The sequence below is a fragment of the Somniosus microcephalus genome, chromosome 22, assembly GCF_052327205.1.
Source record: "Somniosus microcephalus isolate GS21.2 chromosome 22, FLI_Smic_1.0, whole genome shotgun sequence".
Classification (NCBI taxonomy): domain Eukaryota; kingdom Metazoa; phylum Chordata; class Chondrichthyes; order Squaliformes; family Somniosidae; genus Somniosus; species Somniosus microcephalus.
The window spans coordinates 17569157-17593728 of record NC_141008.1 but is presented as its reverse complement, the minus strand read 5'-3'; the positions used below and the strand labels follow the sequence as shown (position 1 = coordinate 17593728).

Here is a 24572-nt window from a genome sequence, read left to right as displayed (position 1 = left end):
GAGCGAGGGTGGGAGCGAGGGTGGGAGCGAGGGTGGGAGCGAGGGTGGGAGTGTTGGCTAGGGCGATGGAGGAAGGTTTGGTGATGCTAGGAGTAATATTGGGGGATGATTGAAGTTTGGTGAGGATGAGAATTTTGGAAATGGGAATGTTGATGATGGAAATCTTGACGATGAATGGACTGTTGGTCTTGGAGCAATTCTGGTTTGCGTGTTGGAACAGAATCGAACACCAGTCAGGATAGAAAAGAGAGAAGTAGCTCCAAATCTGAAGGAAAAACAGCAAATGCTCAGAAGGTCAGTCAACATCTGAAAGACAGCTTAGTGCTTCTGTGATAGCCTTTCCCTTTCAGAAGAATACAGTTCTGATGAAGGCTCACAGCTGAAACATTAACCACACTGGATATCATGCTAATGGGCTAAAAAGGATTTATTTTTTTCTCACCATTCATTTTTTTAATAAAGTTCAATGTTGATCTAACAAACATCTTTAGCAAAATCTGGAAAATTTCTACATTTTGAAAAAGCTGCAAATGTAAGTAAAAAATATTTAATAGCCTAAAGACTACATGCTAACACAGACACATTCTGCACAATTAGTTCACAACCAATTAATCATTTTAGGGTAAACTGGTAAGTAATGGCTGGCAATCTTGAAACTGTTCTGGCTATCTTAATGCTGTGCTGGCTATCTCGGTGCTGTGCTGGGCACATTTTTCTTTTTAGCTGCCCCAATCACTTCTTCGTTGCTTCGCTTGCCTTCTTTGAATCCTGCACTCCGATCTGGGCTCTGGACTCGAAGGTAACTGGGATGGTGATCTCGGAAGACTGCAGGGCTGGTTTGGGCAATGACGCTTCCACCGTCAGCACGCCAGCGGGTGACAGCGTCGAACAAACTACACCAGGATCAATATCTGGTGGGAGGCTGTGGGGAAAGGAAGGAGAGGTTAGATTGAACGGTGTGTCACTGGCTACATTACTAAGCTCCAACAACTGGGAAGAACTCTGCTTGAAACAGAGAATTAAGTGATACCTGAACTAGGTCTTAAAGTTAAGATTTTGACAAAGTAACCAATTGCCCCTAATAGACATGCCTTTAATTCACATTTCTGGCTTCTCCTAAGGTGCAATACTCTGTTTATTCATTAGCCTGATGGAAGGCTGCAGATGTTTCATTCCTGATGATCCTTCCTGGGCTGAACTTGGTCTCGATTCTCTCGAACAAATCCTCCCGTTTGCTCCTACACGGTTAGATCACTACTCTGGTGAGCTGGAAGGAGATCTCAGGTAAAATTCAGTTCTGCCGCGCCTACTTGGCAATAAATTCAAACGAAAAACTGCCAGATAGCCTCCATTTTAACCTATAGGCCTTCTATATTGAGTAGCACAGCATGGAGAGGTTTGAGGTCGTCAGTAACTCAGCTCCCTGAAGAGAGAGTGTTTCAGCCACTTTGTCAACTCTACTCCTTTAAAAGGCTGACTGGCAGACTTCAGATAGATGTGAAGCTATTTGCCTCAGATTGACAGTATAGTCTACACAGCTGTGGATAAAGTTTGCAAGAAACCTATTGCCCCCGCACGTCCCCCTAGAGTAGGTATGGTTTCTGAAATGATTCGCAGCAAAAACAGTAGAGGACGAAACAATTTTGAAAGGAGCTGGATAAACATTTGGAAATGGAATTGGTGCCCAAACGGTTAGGTAAAGGCTGGGATGAATAAATAACCCATGGGACGCAATGGTGCCGAGCATTGATGCTCTTGCTGGTCCTATAAAGGGCAGTGGCACCACTCTTTTTTGAGAGCAGTCTGCGGAGGTCCCTTTAAGGACCACTGGTTAGGCCACTCCATCCCCCAGTACCGATCGGCGGACTTTGCACACACTCTGCTCACTTGTACCTACAAATTGCATCAGGGTCCCACAAACGGCACAGGACCCCCATTTAAACATTTCAGCAAGGTTCCCGCCTATTTCAGGCGGGGGAGAGCTGGCCGCCCATTTTGAGACCCTCTCGAAAATCGAGTCAGGTGGGCCTCAGGCGGCCAGTGGGCGGTAAGTTCTTTTGAAAGAAACGTGGCCTTCCTGCCACCCACTTTTTAGCGTCAACAGAGAGGTGGGTGATATACCTATCAATTCAGTTCATGAAAAGCGATGAGTTAAGTTAGTAACTATAGGTTTTTATTGGCTAAATAACAGAGCCCACCCTCGTGGGTGATCGGATCCAACAAGGAGGAATACCAGCCAGTCGACCACCTTTATACCTGGGCAAGCAGGCGGAGCCATGGGGCGGAGTCAGCTGTGGTCAGCCCAGGTATAACAGCGTGACAAGAGGTGACCTTGTGTAGTGATACAACAGTGTAAACAGTGATAACCATAGTGTAACGATATAAACAGTGATAACCATAGTGTAACGATAGTGAACGATAAAAGTGGTTTACCACATTCACCCCTTGTTTAAATTTGAGTCCGGCGGGGTGAAGTGTACTACCAGTTCGGGTATGTCAGTCTGTCCGGAGGCCTCGTAAGCCTTTCTGATCGGCGCAGCAGCGGCGGCGGTGAGGCAGTATCCGATGTTAATGCTGGTGTCTGCGTGGTCGGCGAAGGCTCGTGGGGTTCTAGCATGCCGTCTACTTGGGCTGGATTTGGGGGGGTGGTGGGGGGTAACGGTGGTGTCTCAGGGATGCCCGAGGGTGCGAGGTCTCGTAAGGAGACTGTGTCCTCCCGCCCGTCTGGGTATGCCACATAGGCGTACTGGGGGTTGGCGTGCAGGAGGTCCACCCTCTCGACCAGGGGGTCCATTTTATGGGCCCTCACGTGCTTTCGCAGCAAGACGGGCCCCGGAGAAGTCAGCCATGTTGGTAGCGAGGTTCCCGTAGTCGACTTCCTGGGGAAAACAAACATTCGTTCATGGGGGGTGGCGTTAATGGCAGTACAAAGCAGTGACCGGATGGAATGCAGCGCTGCCGGGAGGACTTCCTGCCAGCGAGAGGTTGGGAGGCCCTTAGACTTTAAGGCTAAGAGAACGGCCTTCCAGACAGTCGCGTTCTCTCTTTCCACCTGGCCGTTCCCTCGGGGGTTGTAGCTGGTGGTCCTGCTTGCAGCAATACCTCTCGCTAGTAGGAACTGGCGAAGTTCCTCGCTCATGAAGGATGAGCCCCGGTCGCTATGTATATAGTTCGGGAACCCGAACAAGGCGAAGAGGTCGTTCAGGCATTTGATGACCGTGGTACTGGTCATGTCTGGGCAGGGGAAGGCAAAGGGGAAACGGGAGTACTCATCAATAATGTTGAGGAAGTACACATTACGGTCAGAGGACGGGAGGGGCCCCTTAAAATCGATGCTCAAGCGCTCGAAGGGGCGGGTGGCCTTGATCAGGCTTGCTCTGTCCGGCCTAAAGAAATGCGGTTTGCATTCGGCACAGGTTTGGCAGTTCCTGGTCATGGTCCTGACCTCCTCGATGGAGTAGGGCAGGTTGCGGGCCTTAATGAAGTGGTAAAGTCTGGTGACCCCGAGGTGGCAGAGGTCGTTGTAGAGGGTCTGCAGTCTATCAATTTGCGCATGTACTTCGTGATAGAGCATCTGGGGGTTCGTTCAGTTTACCAGGCTGGTACAAGATGTGCAGGTTAGGTTGATTGGCTATGATAAAATTGACCCTTAGTGTTAGGGGGATTAAATACGTGGGGTTACGGGGATAGGGTGGGATATGTGTTGGTGTAGGGGTTGCGGGGATCGGGTGGGATATGTGTCGGTGCAGGCTCGATGGGCCGAAATGACCTCTATCTGCACTGTGAGGTTTCTGTGAAGTTCTGTGAAGTTCTGTGAAGATATCATAATCATAGGTGGAGAGCTCGATTCTCCACCTCAAGATCTTGTCGTTCTTGATTTTGCCCCTCAGCTTGTTATTAAACATAAAAGCGACCGAACGCTGGTCGGTGAGGAGGGTAAATCGTTTGCCTGCCAGGTAATGCCTCCAGCGTCGTACTGCCTCCACGATCGCCTGGGCCTCCTTCTCGACCGAAGAGTGTCGGATCTCAGGGCCCTGGAGGGTCCTTGAGAAGAAGGCCACAGGTCTCCCCTCCTGGTTAAGGGTTGCAGCTAGGGCGAAGTCGGATGCATCGCTCTCCACTTGGAAAGGGATAGACTCATCCACCGCGTGCATTGTGGCCTTAGCAATGTCTCCCTTTATGAGGGAGAAGGCTGCGCATGCTTCTGCCGTCAGGGGGAAGGAGGTGGACTTCATGAGGGGTCTGGCTTTGTCCGCATAATTGGGCACCCATTGGGCATAGTAGGCGAAGAGCCCCAGGGTTCTCTTCAGCGCCTTTGGACAGTGGGGGAGGGGAAGCTCCATGAGGGGGCGCATTCTTTCGGGGTCGGGGCCGATGACTCCGTTCTCTACTACGCAGCCGAGGATGGCAAGACGCGAGGTGTTAAACACACATTTCTCCTTATTGTAGGTGAGGTTCAGCCGTTGGGCCGTACGGAGGAATCTCTCCAGATTAACATCATGGTCCTGCCGGTCGCAGCCGCAGATGGTGACGTTATCTAGATAAGGGGGTCCATCTCCCTTTGGAAGACCGAAACCCCGTTGGTGACGCCGAAGGGAACCCTAAGGAAGTGGTAGAGGCGGCCATTCGCCTCGAAGGCGGTATACTGGCGGTCCTCAGGGCGGATAGGGAGTTGGTGGTAGGCCGACTTAAGGTCGATGGTAGAGAATACCCGGTACTGTGCAATCTGATTGACCATATCAGATATGCGGGGAAGGGGGTATGCGTCCAGCTGGGTGTACCGGTTTATGGTTTGGCTGTAGTCGATGACCAGGCGGTTTTTATCGCCGGTCTTAACGACTATGACCTGGGCACGCCAGGGGCTGTTGCTCCTCTCGATGATGCCCTCCTTCAGGAGACGCTGCACCTCAGAGCTAATAAAAGCTCTGTCCCCGGCGCTGTACCGCCTGCTCTTGGTAGCGACGGGTTTACAGTCGCGGGTGAGGTTGGCGAACAGGGAGGGGGGCAGGACCTTGAGGGTGGATAGGCCGCAGGTGGTACGCGGTGGGCGGTTTAAAAGCTGCTGGTTGTTGACTGTGAGTGGGGGGAGGGGTCCACCGTATGCCAAAGTGACACTTTGAAGGTGGGATTGGAAGTCCAGCCCTAGTAGGACGGCAGCGCAGAGCTGGGGCAGGACGAGAAGTTTAAAATTTTTATACTCCGTGCCCCTAACCGACAGGGTCACAACACAGTAGCCGCTGATGTCTGTAGAATGGGACCTCGACGCCATCGAGATCCGGTTGTGCGTTGGCCGGACAGTGAGGGAGTAGTGGCTCACTGTGTCTGGATGGATGAAACTCTCCGTGCTTCCGCTGTCGAACAGGCAGGTCGTGGCGTGGCCGTTTACTTTGATGTCCATCATGGACTTGGACAGGTGATGCGGGCGAGCTTGGTCAAGTGTGACGGAGGCTAGTGTATGGCTGAGCGAGCTGCTGTAGTCTGCGGGTGAGGCGGTGGTCGGGTCTGGAGACAAGGTGGCGGTCGAGTGTGGTGAACAAAATGGCGGTGCCCACGACGTTGAATAAAATGGCGGAGAAGATGGCCGCCCCCACAACTCACATGAGGCACTGCCGGCGTCGGTGGCCTTGATCAAAGATGGCTGCCCCCACGACTCACACGAGGGGATACTGGCATCTGTGGCCTTGATGAAAGATGGCCACCCCCACAACTCGCATGAGGCACTGCTGGCGTCTGTGGCTTTCCCCCTGCAGGCCTTCGCGAAGTGGCCTTTCTTGTGGCAGCCGGAGCAGGTCGCGTTTCTTGCAGGGCAGCGCGCCCTCGGGTGTTTCGCCTGGCCACAGAAGAAGCAGCTGGCGGCCCGATCGCGGGGCTCCGATGTCACAGCCGGTACCGGGGGTGGCGGTCCAGATCGGTTCCGGGACGCCGACGCTGAGGTAGGTCCCAGAGGCGGCGTTGCGAGGGGTATTGCGGCCGGGGTCGGGCCCAAGTCCCAGAGTCGCGCAGCACAGTACCTGGAGTACGCCTCGAGGTCCCGATGGGCCACTTCCAGAGAGCGAGCAAGGGCTGCAGTTGTATTCAGGTCGAGGTCCTTTGATTCGAGCAGTCTTTGCCGTGAGTAGTCGGACCGAAGGCCTTTCACGAAGGCATCGCGGATATTCCCTTCAGTATTTTCTGCAGCCGTTACAGCTTTAAAGTCACAGTCCCTGCCGAGTGTTTGTAGCACCCGTAAAAATTCATCTACAGACTCTCCTGGCTGTTGCGAGCGGGATCTTAGGAGATGTCTGGCATACATAGAATTTACAGGGCTCCGGTACTGCTCTTTCAGCAAGTTGAGGGCGTCCTCGTATGTAGCAAGGTCCCGGATGAATGCAAATACTTTAGAGCTCACCTGGGCGGTCAGAACTCTTAGTTTGGATCCCGGAGGCACGCCGGATTCTCCCAGGTAGGATTCGAAACAGCTCAGCCAGTGTTCGAAGTCGAGGGCTGAGTTCGCTGCCTGTGGGTTTAGATCCAGGTACGGCGGTCGGAGGGCTCGCAGCCAGGCCGGCTGCTGTGGCTGTTGTAGATGGCCGTTTGGCTGAGGCTGTACGTCTGACTGGTCGTTTGGCTGCTCCGTTGAAGACATTTCAAAATTTAGCCAATAAAATTGATATACCTATCAATTCAGTTCATGAAAAGCGACGAGTTAAATTAGTAACTATAGGTTTTTATTGGCTAAATAACAGAGCCCACCCTCGTGGGTGATCGGATCCAACAAGGAGGAATACCAGCCAGTCGACCACCTTTATACCTGGGCAAGCAGGCGGAGCCATGGGGCGGAGTCAGCTGTGGTCAGCCCAGGTATAACAGCGTGACAAGAGGTGATCTTGTGTAGTGATACAACAGTGTAAACAGTGATAACCATAGTGTAACGATATAAACAGTGATAACCATAGTGTAACGATAGTGAACGATAAAAGTGGTTTACCACAGTGGGCAAATAAGAATCGCCACCTGGACATCCTATGCTATGGCGGAGAGAGAGGGAGGAAAGGGGGCTTTACTTAGGAGGAGGAACTGTACCTCCAAATCTGAATTGAACCATGCACAAGTTTAGACCTGCACGAGTTTACACGCTCATGGGTTTACACTCGCACAAGTTCACACCTAGACCTGTTTTCGTATTTCACTGAAATGGAAATGGGAGCCAAGGCTCATGACTTTAACTTGAGAGCCAACATTTACTGGAACGCCATGATCTGAGGTGAACTTCACCCGCTGAATAAATTGAAATTGATCTTTGTTGCCTTGATTTTTTATGTTGTGGTAATTACTAATTGTTAACATTGCGCAGACCTAAGATTTTTAGCTCGTACTGAAAGCACGAGAGGTCATATTTACCTGTCATCCAGAAACTGGGTTAAGTTTTGGGTTTGCTGCAGTTCTAAAGTTTTCTGGTGCAAAAGGAGCTATTGATGACAGCAATAGGAATCAGACCAGTTTAAACAGTCCAGGGGTATTTTGACAGCAAATTAACTGCACATTGCAGTCATTCCAGCTGGAATAAACTAGATATAAACTGCTCACTTGAATGCTCAGCGGGGTCTGCGCTACTTCTGACCTCCAGCATGGTCCCTCAAGATGAAATCCCCGTTTAATTTCCGATCCTTCTCCTCTTCCCCCCCCTCCTGATCCTTGGCATGATTGCGTTTCTGCTCCTACCTCCTGATGCTGTTCGAGTCCTGGTCTTAAGTCTCAGACGTGGCTCCCAGCGCAGTGTGTGACACGTAGGCTGGATGCGGCAATGGAAGCTATGGATTCCCACAGTGCATAGGGGTGCAAAAAACGCTCTGGGCACATTTCTGGCATGGAGTCTTGCTCAACAGCAGCACTAATTCCAGGCGTTCTCACATTTCCAGTCATTAAAATTAACATTAACATCAGCAACACCTTTTCTGCCAAAGTGTTCAGTAGACAATTATATTTTAAGAGAGATGAACAATAATATAGAGAGCCCTTGTAAGGGGACATCGGTCAAGGAGAAAGACTTACATTTATATAGGACCTTCCACGACCACCGGATGTCTCAAAGCGCTTTACAGCCAATGAAGTACTTTTGGAGTGTAGTCACTGTTGTAATGTGGGAATCGCGGCAGCGCAAGCTCTCACAAACAGCAATGTGATAATGAGCAGATAATCTGTTTTTGTTATGTTGATTGTTGAATAAATATTGGCCAGGACACTGGGGAGAACTCCCCTGCTCTTCCAAGCAGGTTAATGGAGACTTCACTGGGCTTCAGCCTCGCTCAGGGATCTTGTATTCTCATTGCATCAAGCCAATAGCAATGGTGCAAGAGTTTAGCGACAGGTCAGTTGCACTGATCTTCATGCTCAGTTCTCTAATCTGCGCTCCCATCAAGTGAGACCTGGGCTAAAGTCCAGAGAATTGGATATATACTTGAAAAGGAAAAATGGAGAATCAGCAGGGGGAGTGGGACTAATTGGATATCGCTGTCAAAGAGCCAGCACAGGCAACGATGGGCCGAATGCTCTCCGTCTGTACTGTACGTATCTATGATTCTAAAGTCCAACAAAAATGACATGATGAGAGTTTATTACTGTAAGACAATTTATAAAAGAATTTACTCACAGATATTTCCGAGTAAAACACCTTGAAATAAAACCATGTTCGTCTTGTCTCTCCTCGTGCTTGCCTGCAGAAGAGAATAATTGAACAAGTTTTTAATAAAGGCTGTTAAAGGTCATTGTAAATCATTAACACATTTTCAGCAGCTAAGATAAATCACCACGATTCACAGCTAAGTAGATGGAAATGTTTGTGGGCATTTGGATGTAAATTAGTTACATAACAGAGCATCTTGTCCTCAGCTATCCATTGAAAATCAGACTCCTCTGCAATCTCACTATTTAAAATGTTTCTTGATGTCTTGAAATGATTATTAAAGATTTCACCTTCTGGGAATATGTGCCCTGGTTTATTTTTATATGTCAGATTTCTTTGGAATTGTTGACTTTGGATTCTGGATGATTCTCCAAATGCATGATGGGCGTGTGGCCAGTCACGTCAAGAGTGGTGGCAAGAAATGATGGGTACAACCCATTTGACTTTTTGTCCCTTCATTTAATTTCCATGATTTCCCGAGACGTGACCCCCAGCAAGTGAGGCTCCACTCAGGGAGTGCACATTCAAAACATCAGTCCTTGGATGTCTTCGTGTGAGAAATAGCAAGGTCATATTATTGCAATGATTTTCTGAAGTTGTAGGTAAAGTCAGTTATTGAACCCGAGTGAAGGAGGATTAGATACTCATAATGGTGCCCAGGGTAGGAATGTTCCAATCCCCACGGTGCCCAGGGTAGGAATGTTCCATTCCCCATGGTGCTCAGGGTAGGAATGTTCCATTCCCCATGGTGCTCAGGGTAGGAATGTTCCATTCCCCACGGTGCTCAGGGTAGGAATGTTCCATTCCCCATGGTGCTCACGGTAGGAATGTTCCAATCCCCATGGTGCTCAGGGTAGGAATGTTCCATTCCCCACGGTGCCCAGGGTAGGAATGTTCCAATCCCCACGGTGCTCAGGGTAGGAATGTTCCATTCCCCACGGTGCTCAGGGTAGGAATGTTCCAATACCCACGGTGCTCAGGGTAGGAATGTTCCAATCCCCACGGTGCTCAGGGTAGGAATGTTCCATTCCCCATGGTGCCCAGGGTAGGAATGTTCCATTCCCCACGGTGCTCAGGGTAGGAATGTTCCATTCCCCATGGTGCTCAGGGTAGGAATGTTCCATTCCCCATGGTGCTCAGGGTAGGAATGTTCCATTTCCCACGGTGCTCAGGGTAGGAATGTTCCAATCCCCATGGTGCTCAGGGTAGGAATGTTCCATTCCCCACGGTGCTCAGGGTAGGAATGTTCCATTCCCCATGGTGCTCAGGGTAGGAATGTTCCATTTCCCACGGTGCTCAGGGTAGGAATGTTCCATTCCCAATGGTGCTCAGGGTAGGAATGTTCCATTCCCCACGGTGCCCAGGGTAGGAATGTTCCAATCCCCGTGGTGCTCAGGGTAGGAATGTTCCATTCCCCATGGTGCTCAGGGTAGGAATGTTCCAATCCCCGTGGTGCCCAGGGTAGGAATGTGCCATTCCCCATGGTGCCCAGGGTAGGAATGTTCCATTCCCCATGGTGCTCAGTGTAGGAATGTTCCAATCCCCATGGTGCCCAGGGTAGGAATGTTCCATTCCCCGTGGTGCCCAGGGTAGGAATGTTCCATTCCCCATGGTGCCCAGGGTAGGAATGTTCCATTCCCCGTGGTGCCCATGGTAGGAATGTTCCATTCCCCATGGTGCCCAGGGTAGGAATGTTCCATTCCCCGTGGTGCCCAGGGTAGGAATGTTCCATTCCCCATGGTGCCCAGGGTAGAAATATTCCATTCCCCATGGTGCCCAGGGTAGGAATGTTCCAATCCCCATGGTGCTCAGGGTAGGAATGTTCCATTCCCCATGGTGTCCAGGGTAGGAATGTTCCAATCCCCACGGTGCTCAAGGTAGGAATGTTCCATTCCCCACGGTGCTCAGGGTAGGAATGTTCCATTCCCCACGGTGCTCAGCGTAGGAATGTTCCAATCCCCATGGTGCTCAGGGTAGGAATGTTGCATTCTCCATGGTGCCCAGGGTAGAAATATTCCATTCCCCATGGTGCCCAGGATAGGAATGTTCCATTCCCCATGGTGCTCAGGGTAGGAATATTCCAATCCCCATGGTGCCCAGGGTAGGAATGTTCCAATCCCCATGGTGCTCAGGTTAGGAATGTTCCATTCCCCATGGTGCTCAGGGTAGGAATGTTCCATTCCCCACGGTGCCCAGTGTAGGAATGGTCCAGTCCCCATGATGCTCAGTGTAGGAATGTTCCAATCCCCATGCTGCCCAGGGTAGGAATGTTCCAATCCCCATGGTGCTCAGGGTAGGAATGTTCCATTCCCCATGGTGCCCAGGGTAGGAATGTTCCAATCCCCATGGTGCCCAGGGTAGGAATGTTCCAATCCCCATGGTGCCCTGGGTAGGAATGTTCCATTCCCCATGGTGCTCAGGGTAGGAATGTTCCATTCCCCACGGTGCTCAGGGTAGGAATGTTCCATTCCCCACGGTGCTCAGGGTAGGAATGTTCCATTCCCCATGGTGCCCAGGGTAGGAATGTTCCATTCCCCACAGTGCTCAGGGTAGGAATGTTCCAATCCCCATGGTGCTCAGGGTAGGAATGTTCCATTCCCCACAGTGCTCAGGGTAGGAATGTTCCATTCCCCATGGTGCTCAGGGTAGGAATTTTCCATTCCTCATGGTGCTCAGGGTAGGAATGTTCCATTCCCCATGGTGCCCAATGTAGGAATGTTCCATTCCCCGTGGTGCCCAGGGTAGAAATGTTCCATTCCCCATGGTGCCCAGGGTAGGAATGTTCCATTCCCCATGGTGCTCAGGGTAGGAATGTTCCAATCCCCAAGATGCCCAGGGTAGGAATGTTCCAATCCCCATGGTGCTCAGGTTAGGAATGTTCCATTCCCCACAGTGCTCAGGGTAGGAATGTTCCATTCCCCACGGTGCCCAGGGTGGGAATGGTCCAGTCCCCATGGTGCTCAGTGTAGGAATGTTCCAATCCCCATGGTGCCCAGTGTAGGAATGTTCCAATCCCCATGGTGCCCAGGGTTGGAATGTTCCAATCCCCATGGTGCTCTGGGTAGGAATGTTCCAATCCCCACGGTGCTCAGGGTAGGAATGTTCCATTCCCCATGGTGCCCAGGGTAGGAATGTTCCATTCCCCACAGTGCTCAGGGTAGGAATGTTCCATTCCCCACAGTGCTCAGGGTAGGAATGTTCCAATCCCCATGGTGCTCAGGGTAGGAATGTTCCAAGCCCCATGGTGCTCAGGGTAGGAATGTTCCATTCCCCATGGTGCTCAGGGTAGGAATGTTCCATTCCCCATGGTGCCCAGGGTAGGAATGTTCCATTCCCCATGGTGCCCAGGGTAGGAATGTTCCAATCCCCACGGTGCTCAGGGTAGGAATGTTCCAATCTCAATTGTGACCAGGGTAGGGATGTTCCCTTCCCCATTAATGGACTAGTCTGCCTTTCTGGATCCAAAAAATGCACAACAAACAAAATATATCTACTTTTAAAATGAATGCTGTATTTGTTTTAAATTGAATCAATTGTGTCACAGAGATATCTGTGCACATTTTCAAAACTTAGCTCAAAATTGTGGTGACCTTGTAGCTCTAATAAAACAATTGAGACCCTCCTTAAAACCTACCTCTTTGACCAAGCTTTTAGTTACCTGTCCTAACGTGGCTCGGTGTCATGTTTTGTCTGAATACGCTCCAGTGAAGTGCCTTGAAACATTTTATTATGTTAAAGGTGCTACATTGTTGAGCAGCATAGGTTCTATGAACAAACCTATGCAGCCACCCTTCTCTTAGGTGAGAATATGGATTGTAGATAAACCTGTAGCAGGTAATGTAGGGTGGCATTATTCAATTAACTTGCTGTTAATGAGGTGTTACTGTCAACAGGGAAAGGAGGCACACTATCAATCATCAGACTGTTAAAGAAAAAAGAAAGAAAAGGCATCTCAATGCACATTTACAGCCAAATTACAAGGTCCCATAACCAGCAATGTGATAATGACCAGCTGTCTCTGTACTTTAAACATGTCCACGTCTTTGCCATTACATGCACCAAGTGTGACTCTTTAACAAGAAGATCCCTAGATAAAGGTCAGCCTACCATATATCCAGAACTAATCTTTCTCCCCCCCACACCAATTCCTAATCTACAATGGCCAAAATAGGACCTTGCATGGCACACATCCACATCACCATGCAGAAAGACCTCCTAACATCAAGTCAAGGTCAAACAATGGACTAGCATTTATATCATGCCTTTCATGTCCTCAGGTCATCCCAAAGCAGTTCATAGTAAATTAATTATTTTGTTATATAGGAAAACATTGCAGTCAATCTGCGCACAGCAAAGTCCCACAAACAGCAATGAAATGAATGAGCAATCAGTCAGTTTTGATGGTATTGCTTGAGAGATGAATGCTGGCCAAGACACCAAGAAAACACAAGGAACAGCACCTCATCTTCCAATTGGGCACTTTAGAGCCTTATGGACTCAACATCGAGTTCAACAATTTCAGACCATAACCTCGGCCCCTTTTTAAAAAAAATTCTCTCACATGGCAGCTGTTGATGATTCAGCCATTGCCATTTACACCTCATCCAGAGTCATCTTTTATTTCTTAACTTGTCCCATTACCATCTCTATCACCCCCAGCACCCATTCCCCTTCGCCCGGCACCTTCCCGTGCAAGCGCAGGAGATGCAACACCTGCCCTTATACCTCCCCCCTTCCCACTGTCCAGGGCCCCAAACACCCCTTCCAGGTGAAACAGCGATTTACTTGTACTTCTTGCAATCTAGTATACTGTATTCGCTGCTCACGATGCGGTCTCCTCTACATTGGGGAGACCAAACGCAGATTGGGTGACCGCTTTGCGGAACACCTCCGTTCAGTCCGTAAGGGGGACCCCGAGCTTCCGGTCGCCTGTCACTTTAATTCACCGCCCCATTCCCACTCGGACCTCACTGTCCTTGGCCTCTTGCATTGTTCCACGGAAACTCAGCGTAAGCTCGAGGAACAGCACCTCATCTTCCGATTAGGCACTTTACAGCCTTCCGGACTCAACATCGAGTTCAACAATTTCAGATCATAACCTCGGCCCCTATTACATTGTTGCTTATATTTTATCCACCCCTTTGTTTTGGCCCTTTCCCCCCCCTCCTTTTTTTTCTCTCTCCCACATGGCAGCTGTCTCTCATTCTGCCAGCGCATTTCACACCTAATCTAGAGCCGTCTTTTGTCTCCACCAGTCCTATCACCATCTCGTCTCGTTTTGAATACCTCTTAATGTCTCTTCACTTCTTTTGTTCTCCCCCAGCCTGGCCTTTCGATCTATTTCATTTCCTTTCCAGTTTTGAAAAAGGGTTAGACCCGAAATGTCAACGTCATTTTCTCTCCACGGATGTCACACAGAATCACAGAATCACAGAAACCCCACAGTGCAGATAGAGGCCATTTTGGCCCATCGAGCCGGCACCGACACATATCCCACCAAATCCCCGTAACCCCTACACCAACACATATCCCACCCTATCCCTGTAACCCCACGTATTTAATCCCCCTAACACTAAGGGTCAATTTATCATAGCCAATCAACCTAACCCGCACATCTTTGGACTGTGGGAGGAAACCGGAGCACCCGGAGAAAACCCACGCAAACACGGGGAGAATGTGCAAACTCCACACAGACAGTCGCCCGAGGCCGGATTCGAACCCGGGTCCCTGGCGCTGTGAGGCACAGTGCTAACCACTATGCCACCGCCTGAGTTTTTCCAGCATTTTCTGTTGTTATTTCCCATTACCATCTCCTTTTGCCTCGCACCATCATCCCTTTTGTCTTTTAATCTCTCCTGCCTTCCACCCAATCACAGACCTTCCCTTTCGTTCTTCCCTCCCCTCCCCCCTTTCCCTGTCCCTACACTTGCTTAACAATCTGTTACATCTCCAACTTTTTCCAGTTCTGACAAAGGGTCATGAACCTGAAACGTGAACTCTGTTTTTCTTTCTCCACGGATGCGGCCTGACCTGCTGAGTGTTTCCAGCATTTTCTGTTGTTATCCCAGGAAATCACTGCTGCTCTTTTCTGAATCATGAGATCTTTGACATCCGCCTCAGCAGGCAGGCAGGTTTAACATCACATCTAAAAGACCCTCAGCGCTACCCTCAGATATCAGCCTAGACTGAGGTGCTCAAATCCCTTGAATGGGGCTTGAAGCCACAATCCTTTGAGTCAAAAACACTGAGCCAAGCTGACACTGAGCTAACATAGCTCCATTGCTGGCTGTGTTAAAGAGTGAAATACCTGGACATCATTAATAAATGAGTACAAACGAGAATAAGGATCAATTCAATAGGATGGAAGACTCCATACTGTTAGCTCCCAATTGCTCACCATTGATCTCCACATATCCATCCTTGGTTTTCACGGTGATCTCCTCGGGGGCGAAGTGGTTGACATCCAAGTTGACCGCCCACTTGTCCGAGGTGATCTTGATCTCGGACACGCCGGTGCTCTGCTGCCGGCTCAGGATGTTGGAGGAGGCGGCGGGGGCTGCCTGCTCTGGAGGTGCCGCCGCCGGCGCCGCCAGCGACGGGCGCATGTAACCCGGCCAGACGCCCTGCCAGTCGGTCGCCCAGTCGTGGGGGAAAGCTGGCATGCCGAAGGACTGGTCAAAGAGCCGGCCCGGGTAGTGCCAGTCCCGGAAAGGTTCCCAGCTGGGCAAGCGCATGAAACTGAAAGGAACCCGCCGCTCAGACATGACGGGAGGAAAAGTGGGCGCAAAGTGACGGGAATTTGGCCCAAGTTAGTTCAGCGTTGGGTAAAGTGGGGAGGAGGGTGGGCTGGCGGCGCTTTTATATCTGGGACCTGGGTATATTTAGAACAGCTTACACTGGTGCCTTATTATAGGCCGTGCAGTCACTGTTGTGGAATGCTAGCAAAGCAACAAGCCTCTGGAGTATTCCCGAAGGGAATCAGCCTATGGCTTTTCAATTGTCTCTGTATCACAGAATCACAGAATCACAGAAACCCCACAGTGCAGATAGAAGCCATTTCGGCCCATCAAGCCTGCACCGACACATATCCCACCCGATCCCCGTAACCCCTACACCAACACATATCCCACCCTATCCCCACGTATTTAATCCCCCTAACGCTAAGGGTCAATTTATCATAGCCAATCAACCTAACCCGCACATCTTTGGACTGTGGGAGGAAACCGGAGCACCCGGAGAAAACCCACGCAAACACGGGGAGAATGTGCAAACTCCACACAGACAGTCACCCGAGGCCGGATTCGAACCCGGGTCCCTGGCGCTGTGAGGCAACAGTGCTAACCACTATGCCACCGTGCTGCCCAATGTATAGGAGCTGCCCAATGCTTTTGAGATAAAGTTTAATTTTAAAAAAATAATCAATGTGGCAACTTAGAATTAAGCTTGTATTTCACATGTACAATATGCTATTTTTAAATAATCCCCATGTACCTATATATTACTATGTATAGGAGCTGCCCAATGCTTTTGAGATAAAGTTTAATTTTAAAAAAATAATCATATCCATACTTCCCTCTCCCTCTGCTATTCCACTGTAACAATTTATACCTCCTCTGGACCCATCTTTTTTTTTATTGACCCATTATCACATCCTTTCACTTTTGTCATTTAATTACTCCTGCCCTCCACAGACGTTTCCTTTTGTACTTTCCTCCCTTTGCCCTGTCTCTGTACTTGCTTAAAACCAATTGGCCCAGAAATTCGGGTCGGGGGCTTCCCGCGGGTGCAAGCCCCCGACCTGCACTTACCTAGCGCGCCGGCCGTTGAGCTGTGGGCCCGCGTGGAATTCCCATCCTGGGCCTCCTCCAACTGCCGGCTCGCAGTGCTTGCGTATCCCAGGGGCGCAGTTAGTTCGAAGCGTCCCCTCGGATCACGCGGGCCATGGAGAGCCAATGGTAGCAGGGAATGCCCATTCATAAATTTGACAGGAGGAGCTGTCAAACCTATAAATACTAGAAGCCCCAAAACATAACTAAAACTTCACATTTTTAAAATAACTATAAATTACATGAAATAACTATTTTAAACAATAATTTAAAATTTTGAAAAAATTAATTACATTTTCTAACGGAGCTAAAAATAAACTTACCTTTCTTTAAAGTATTTAAAAATAATAAACCTGTGGAAAAAATGTTTTAATTTTAATTAATTCACCACTTACCTTGTTAAAAGCAGGCCTTGCACCTGCTTTTTAAAAGTGTAACTGCTGGAGACTTACCCTCCCGGAGAAACCTGAAAAAAAAACCATAAGTTTGATGCGCACGCGCAGCCTCTCCGGCGCACGCGTTCCACCTGTCAACCCCTTCTTTCAAGGGAACGGAAGTTCCAGTTTTCCGCGCATGTGCAGTGCATGCACGAAACCGGCACTTTCGTTGGGCCTACGCGTGAGTACCCAGCACGTCCTCACGCGTGGGGACCCGAATTTCTGGGCCGTTACCTCTAACATATTCCAGTTCTGATGAAAGGTCATTGACCTGAAATGTTAATTCTATTTCTCTCTCCACAGATGCTCCCTGACCTGCCGAGTGTTTCTGGTGTTTTCTGTTTTTATTAATACTGAGATTATTGGTCAAGGTTTGTCTCCTACACTCCCCCACCCCTTCCCCCATCTAATTGGATCTGTAGGCTTGACTATCCCATCTGGTCCACAAGGTGGGGGACTGGCCGGGGGTGCAATATCCTGCCAACTCCAGTGTAACATGAGAGCCAACACAGAATGAAAAATGACACACTGCTGTTCAATGTCTAAACCCTCAGATTGACAGGTGGTGCAGCAGTAAGTCAGTATAATATGTGCGTGTCAGATTATACTGGGCTTCACATCCCGGGCACACCAGGCTTCCTCTGCAATGCGCAACACCACCCTCCATAGAGAGGATACACAAGAATTAGTGCCTACATACCCGCTCATAGAGGATCCAATGAGCAGCCAGCACACCCGAACAGAATATGGGATTGATGAAGGGTCATTGACCTGAAACGTTAACTCTGATTCTCTCTCTACGGATGCTGCCTGACCTGCTGAGTATTTCCAGCATTTTCTGTTGTTTCAGATTTCCAGCAACCGCAGTATTTTGCTTTTGTAGAATATGGGACTGGTAGTTTAACAATTGGTTGTTGCGTGGGTAGAATTTTGCATCTCCTCCAGTCTACCATTCATTTGGGTTTTTTTTGCTTGATTAAAACATCATTTAATTTTTGATGCATATATAACCAGAGTTAACATAGAAACATAGAAGATAGAAGATAGGAGCAGGAGTAGGCCATTCGGCCCTTCGAGCCTGCTCCGCCATTCAATGAGATCATGGCTGATCATCCAAATTCAGTACCCTGTCCCTGCCTTCTCCCCATATCCCTTGATCCCTTTAGCCTTAAGAAATATATCCAACTCTTTTTTGAATATATTTAATGAACTGGCCTCCACCGCCTTCTGTGGCAGAGAATTCCACAGGTTCACCACTCTCTGGGTGAAGAAATTCCTCCTCATTTCAGTCCTAAATGGCTTACCCCTTATCCTTAGACTATGACCCCTGGTTCTGGACTCCCCGGCCATCATAAACATCCTTCCTGCATCTAGTCTGTCCAGGCCTGACAGAATTTTATAGGTTTCGATTAGATTCCCTCTCAATCTTCTAAACTCCAGTGAGTATAATCCCAATCGACACAATCTCTCCTCATACGTCATTCCTGCCATCCCAGGTATCAGCCTGGTGAATCTTCACTGCACACAATACTCAAGGTGCGGTCTCACCAAGGCCCTGTACAAGACATCCTTGTTCCTGTACTCGAACCCTCTTGCTACAAAGGCCAACATAACATTTGCCTTCTTAACCGCCTGCTGCACCTGCATGCTTACCTTCAGCGACTGGTGCACAAGAACACCCAGGTCTCTTTGCACTTCCCCTTCTCCCAATCTATTGCCATTCAAATAATAATCTGCCTTCCTGTTTTTGCCACCAAAGTGGATAACCTCACATTTATCCACCAATCTGTCCAAGTCGTACTGGAGTTTCACGACATCCTCCTCACAGCTTACCCTCCCATCCAGCTTTGTGTCGTCTGCAAATTTGGAGATATTACATCCAATTCCCTCGTCCAGATCATTAATATATATTGTGAACAGCTGGGGTCCTAGGACCGATCCTTGCGGTACCCCACTAGTCACTGCCTGCCACTCGGAAAACGACCCGTTTATTCCAACTCTTTGCTTTCTGTCCGCCAACCAGTTCTCTATCCAAGTCAATACCTTGCCCCCAATCCCATGTGCCTTAATTTTGCACGCTAATCTCTTATGTGGGACCTTATCGAAAGCCTTCTGAAAGTCCAAATACACCACATCCACTGGTTCTCCCTTATCTATTTTACCAGTTACATCCTCAAAAAATTCCACTACAATTTAGTATGGGAAAAATTCACTATATTAATCCATGGCTGAGGGGTGACCTAATAGAGGTTTTAAAATTATGAAAGAGTTTGGTAGGGCAGACACAGAGAAGATGTTTCTACTTGCGGGGGAGCTCAAAACTAGGGTTCATATGTATAAGATAGTCACTAATAAATCTAATTCAGGAGAAAGTTCTTTACCCAGAGAGTGGTGAGAATGTGGAACTCGCTACCACAGGGAGTGGTTGAAGCTCGATAAGTACATGAGGGAGAAAGGAATAGAAGGATATGTTGGTGGGGTGAGATGAAGTAGGGTGGGAGGAGGCTCGTGCGGAACATAAACACCAACATGGACCTGTTGGGCCAAATGGCCTGTTTCTAAGGTGTAAATTGTAATTCTGTGGCCGGAATTTTCCAGGGGGTTAGCGGGCGGGATCGGTGGTGGGTCGGGTAGAAAAGTGTTTTTTTCCCACAGTGGGTCAGGACCCCGCTGTGAACCCGCCACCACGCACCTTTCCCAATGTCGGGTCTGTCAATGCTGAGCAGACCCAACAGGCAGCGGCAGGGGACCTAATGAAAATAATTAGCATCAAGTCACCAGATGCTTAACAGCCTTTTTTCACTTCGCATTTGTCTTTAACTTCATGACCACGGGATCCCCGCTGTGCGCAGACCACAACTGCCAAGCTGAGGCAGGAGTTCAGTGGCCATTGCTCCAGCTGATTACTTGACAGCTTCAGATGTACAGTTAAATCTCCCACCTGGCAGATCTGCACTTTCCTCAGGCAGAAGCTTTTTCTCACTCCATTTCCAGCACACATTCAGCAGGCATTCCACTTTCGACTCTCCAACCACTCTCACCTCATTGGAAGAACTACTTCACCTGCCATCTATTCCATCAACATGGGTGCCCATTATACTGTCTCACCTTGGTCCTCAGAATCCCACCACGATCAGCCCCAACACCAGCAGCACCAGGCACACCAGCAGCACCAACAACAACACCAACCTTCTCCGCAATCAACTGATGCTGCACTGGACAGAGGGCATCAGTGCTCGACCACATTGCTGCCCGGGAGGCCAGGGATGGCCTCACAATAGCTAGATTTACTTCACTTGACGCTGTACACCCTGGATGCCACATGATGTGCCAGGTTGGTGTAGTGTATGTGCCTTTAAGAGCCCCCTGTGTACTGTAATGCCGGTAATGGCCACTCGGGCTATATAAGCCTGTATATTGTGTTGTATCAGTTAGTTCCCCTGCAGACTTTGTTCAGTAAACACCTGTGAAACCAACTCCCGTCTTCAGTGTCTCTATTAACACACGGACACAACAGTGGCGATGAATTGGAAATGGATTTACCTGCAATTCGGCAGCACCTCAAGGACATCGATTCCTCTGGCGTCCAAAGTCGAAGAAAAGCAAGAAAGAGAAAAAGTTGTGGTTTCACCAGCTGGCCGAGCTGGTGGCAGGTACTGCAATAATCCTTCCTGGGCGTCGGGCTGGGGCTCCAGCGGCTGGCTCTGCAGCGAGGCCAAGCAGCGAAGGCGGAGGCAAGCAGTAACAGATGGGGAGGGAGCACTCGGGAGACGGCTGGCACTGCAAGCAGGTCGGCGTTCAGACCTAGCAGAGAGAGTCCGGCGGGAACGAGTCTCCACCTGTAAATAAATAAATAAAAAGAAGGGAAACCCGCGGAAAACAGCGTTGTCATCGGCAGCAGTCGCGGGGAAGCGCGGGAAGCGCCATATCTTTTCTGCAGAAAAGAAAGAAAAGCGCGGGAAGCGCCATTTTTTTTCCAGGATGCCTAAGGCTGGCAATATTGATGCTTTTGATAACGATAGAGGATTGGACCACATATGTGGAAAGAGTGGAGGTATATTGCACCGCAAATGGAATAGAAAATGAAAAAAAAGTATCAGTACTTCTAAATCTAATGGGCGCAAAGACATACGGGCTGTTACGAAACTTAATCACTCCAGCCAAACGAAAGGACAAGAATTTTAAAGAAATTGTTGATACCCTACAGGAGCACGTAAACCCAACACCGCTGCTGATAGCGGAACGATTCAAATTCTTCAAGAGGAATCAACACAAGAATGAAAGTAACGCTGATTACCTCACCGAATTAAGAAAGCTATCAAAGCACTGCCAATTCGGGGCAGGACTAGCAGATTATCCTCGAGACAAATTCGTCTGCGGTCTCCTAAGTGAATGAACACAGAAAAGGCTGCTTTCTGAGAAAGATTTAACACTGGACAAGACTTTCAGTATGGCTGTATCATACGAAGCAGCCGCAAGAGGAGCTGCAGAGATACAACAAAAGACACAGGACTTCGGCACCCATGAAATGACACAGGGTTTCGAGAGATGTTATCGCTGCGGCAGATCCACCCATGACCAGAGGGACTGCTGGTTCAAGGACAAAGCATGCAGGCAATGCGGAAAGATTGGACACATTGCACGGGTATGCCGATCTGGACAAAAAAAATCAATAAAGAAAAGTACAGAAAGGTACAAATGATGACAGACAGTAGCTCCGAAGGCCAGAAGAGCGATAGCGACTCCGAAAACAAGAGACTAAGCTGTCTCAAATTACATAATGTAATTGCCAAAGAAGATTACCAGACCATTTGGGTTACCCTCACGATAGCAGGGTCCCCAGTTAAAATGGAGCTAGATACAGGATCAGCTCTGACCGTCATAAATCGACAGGATTACGAGTGGCTATTTCCGCATATACCTTTAAAAGACACATCCATTATCTTGAAAACATATATGGGGCAGAAAGTATACCCCAAAGGAAAAATAAGGGTGCCTGTTGTATACAACGGCAAGGAAATACAAAAGTTGTATTTATACGTTCTACAAGATGGTGGTCCACCGCTGTTGGGATGTGAATGGATCAGGAAAATACGTTTAGACTGGCACTCCATTCAGGCACTGACGGTGACCAGTAAGGAAAAAAAATGAGGATGACATCATACCTGAATGATTAAAAGACATCTTGGCCAACGCCAAAGAAGTATTTCAAGAGAAACTAGGAACCTTGAAAGGCATCACCGCCTCAATAAAAGTGGAAGATGCGGCAATTCCCAAGTTTTTTAAGGCAAGACCGGTGCCATACGCAATTCGTCCAGCAGTCGAGGCAGAGCTGGAGAATTTGGAAAAGGCAGGCGTATTATCCAAAATAGATTGGAGCGAGTGGGCAACACCCATCGTCCCAGTCATGAAGAAAACGTTGAATAATGATAAACCTGAAGAACAGAGAAAAATTTGCATCTGTGGAGACTTCAAGGTGACTGTAAACCTGGTCCTTCACACGGTACAGTATCCTCTTCCGAGGATAGAAAATATTTTCGCCTCACTATCCGGGGGGGAACGTTTCACCAAAATTGACTTGGCACAGGCATATCTACAGATGGAGGTTGAAGAGGCCTCTAAAAAGTATCTCACGATAAATACACACAAAGGCCTGTACCAGTACAATCGACTGGTTTTCGGAGTAGCATCCGCTCCAGCTATCTGGTAAAGAGCTATGGAGCAAGTCCTCCAAGGGATTCCGGGGACTCAATGCTACCTAGATGACATCCTTGTAACAGGAGAAAATGACAACGAGCACCTTGCCAATTTGGAGCAGGTGCTCACTAGGCTGAGAGAACGGGGCCTACGAGCAAATCGCGCCAAGTGTGAATTTTTCCAGAATCAAATATCATATTGTGGCCACATAATTAATAAGGAAGGGTTGCATAAGTCACCTGATAAAATTGAAGCGGTCATAAAAGCCCCAGCACCTGAAAATGTTTCACAATTAAGGTCGTTCCTGGGATTAATAAATTACTATCATAAATTTTTACTGAACTTATGAACTCTTCTGCACCCTCTTAATGAACTGCTACAAACAGGAGTAATTTGGAAATGGAGTGAAGACTGTAAACGTGCCTTCCATAAATGCAAAGACTTAATCACGTCCAAAGAAGTTTTGGCTCATTACAACCCATCACTGCCAATCAGACTGGCGTGCGATGCATCCCCTTACGGCGTAGGAGCGGTATTATCGCATAAATTCCCTGATGGCTCGGAACGGCCGATAGCTTTTGCGTCACGCTCATTGAACTCAGCTGAGCGTAACTATGCCCAAATCGACAGGGAAGCACTCAGCCTGGTATGGGGAGTGAAGAAATTCAACCACTACCTACACGGACAAAAATTTACCTTGTTGACTGACCATCAACCCCTCATCTCCATATTCAACCCTAAAAAGGGTGTTCCCATTATGACAGCGCAAAGGCTACAGAGGTGGTCCCTTTTTCTAGGGGCACACCAATATAACATAGAATACAAAGGATCAAAACAGCATGGGAATGCTGACAGTTTATCGCGCCTGCCGTTGCCAACGGTAGAAGAGGCACCTACCGTAGACCCAGTGGAGATTTTCCACTCTACCATAGTCGAATGTCTACCAGTAACAAATTCTGCCATTGAAAGGGAAACTAGAAATTACCCGACTCTCTCACGAGTCTACGATTTAACAGTGAAGGGATGGCCTGCACATGGCGAACCACTGTTGCCAGCATTCTCGCAAAGAAGAGAACAGCTGTCAGTGTGCTGAGGAACCTTGATGTGTGGATCCAGAGTGGTGATTCCACCCAAACTCCAGGATAAAGTTCTAAAGGAGCTTCACGAGGGGCATCTGGGTGGAGTGAAAATGAAGAACCTAGCCAGGGCGTTTGTATGGTGACCAGGTATCGATGGAGACATCGAAGAAATGACCAAGAGCTGCCTAGGATGCCAGAAGGTCCAAAACGCTCCACCACAAGCCCCTCTACATCCATGGGAGTGGCCCTCATCTCCATGGCAAAGGGTACATATCGACTTTGCTGGTCCATTTATGGACTCAATGTTCTTAATCGCGGTTGATGCACACTCCAAGTGGCCGGAGGTAATAAAGATGTCCTCCACCACCACGGGAAAAAACCATCACAGTATTAAGGACCATATTTGCCAGGAATGGCCTGCCTGAACAGATCTGTTCTGATAATGGACCGCAATTTGCGTCCGAAGAATTCAGGAAGTTCTTAAAAAACAATGGGGTTAAGCACTACACGTCCGCCCCATACCATCCCGCCACCAATGGATTGGCTGAAAGGTTTGTCCAGACCTTCAAGAAGGCCATAAAGGCCATGGGTAATGAAGACATAAAATTTCAGCATAAGGTGGATAACTTCTTGTTTGCATACAGGAATGCAACACATATGGTTACAAACTAAATTCCCGCCATGATGTTCTTCAATAGAAGCCTAAGATGCCGGCTGGATTTGATCAAGCCAAACATCAGAAGGGACGTGGAGAACCGACAATTTCAAGGCATGAATGAAAGGCCAACTAGAACCTTCCAGATAGGTCAACAAGTTTTGGCCCGGGACTACCGTACCGAGAAATGGCAGCCTGGAACTATCTGCACATGAC

The 24572-nt window shown here is 48.7% G+C and overlaps 1 protein-coding gene across 1 annotated transcript; it reads right to left on the bottom strand.

The window, feature by feature from the left end:
• Window positions 1–409: 409 nt before the first annotated feature.
• hspb1 (heat shock protein family B (small) member 1) lies at window positions 410–15505 on the bottom strand. Its single transcript, XM_085964231.1, has 3 exons — window positions 15060–15505; window positions 8630–8693; window positions 410–922 (listed from the first exon to the last, which is right to left on the bottom strand). Exons 1-3 carry the CDS (start codon window positions 15424–15426, stop codon window positions 733–735), a joined length of 621 nt encoding a protein of 206 aa, XP_085820357.1. The 5' UTR covers window positions 15427–15505; the 3' UTR covers window positions 410–732.
• Window positions 15506–24572: the final 9067 nt, after the last annotated feature.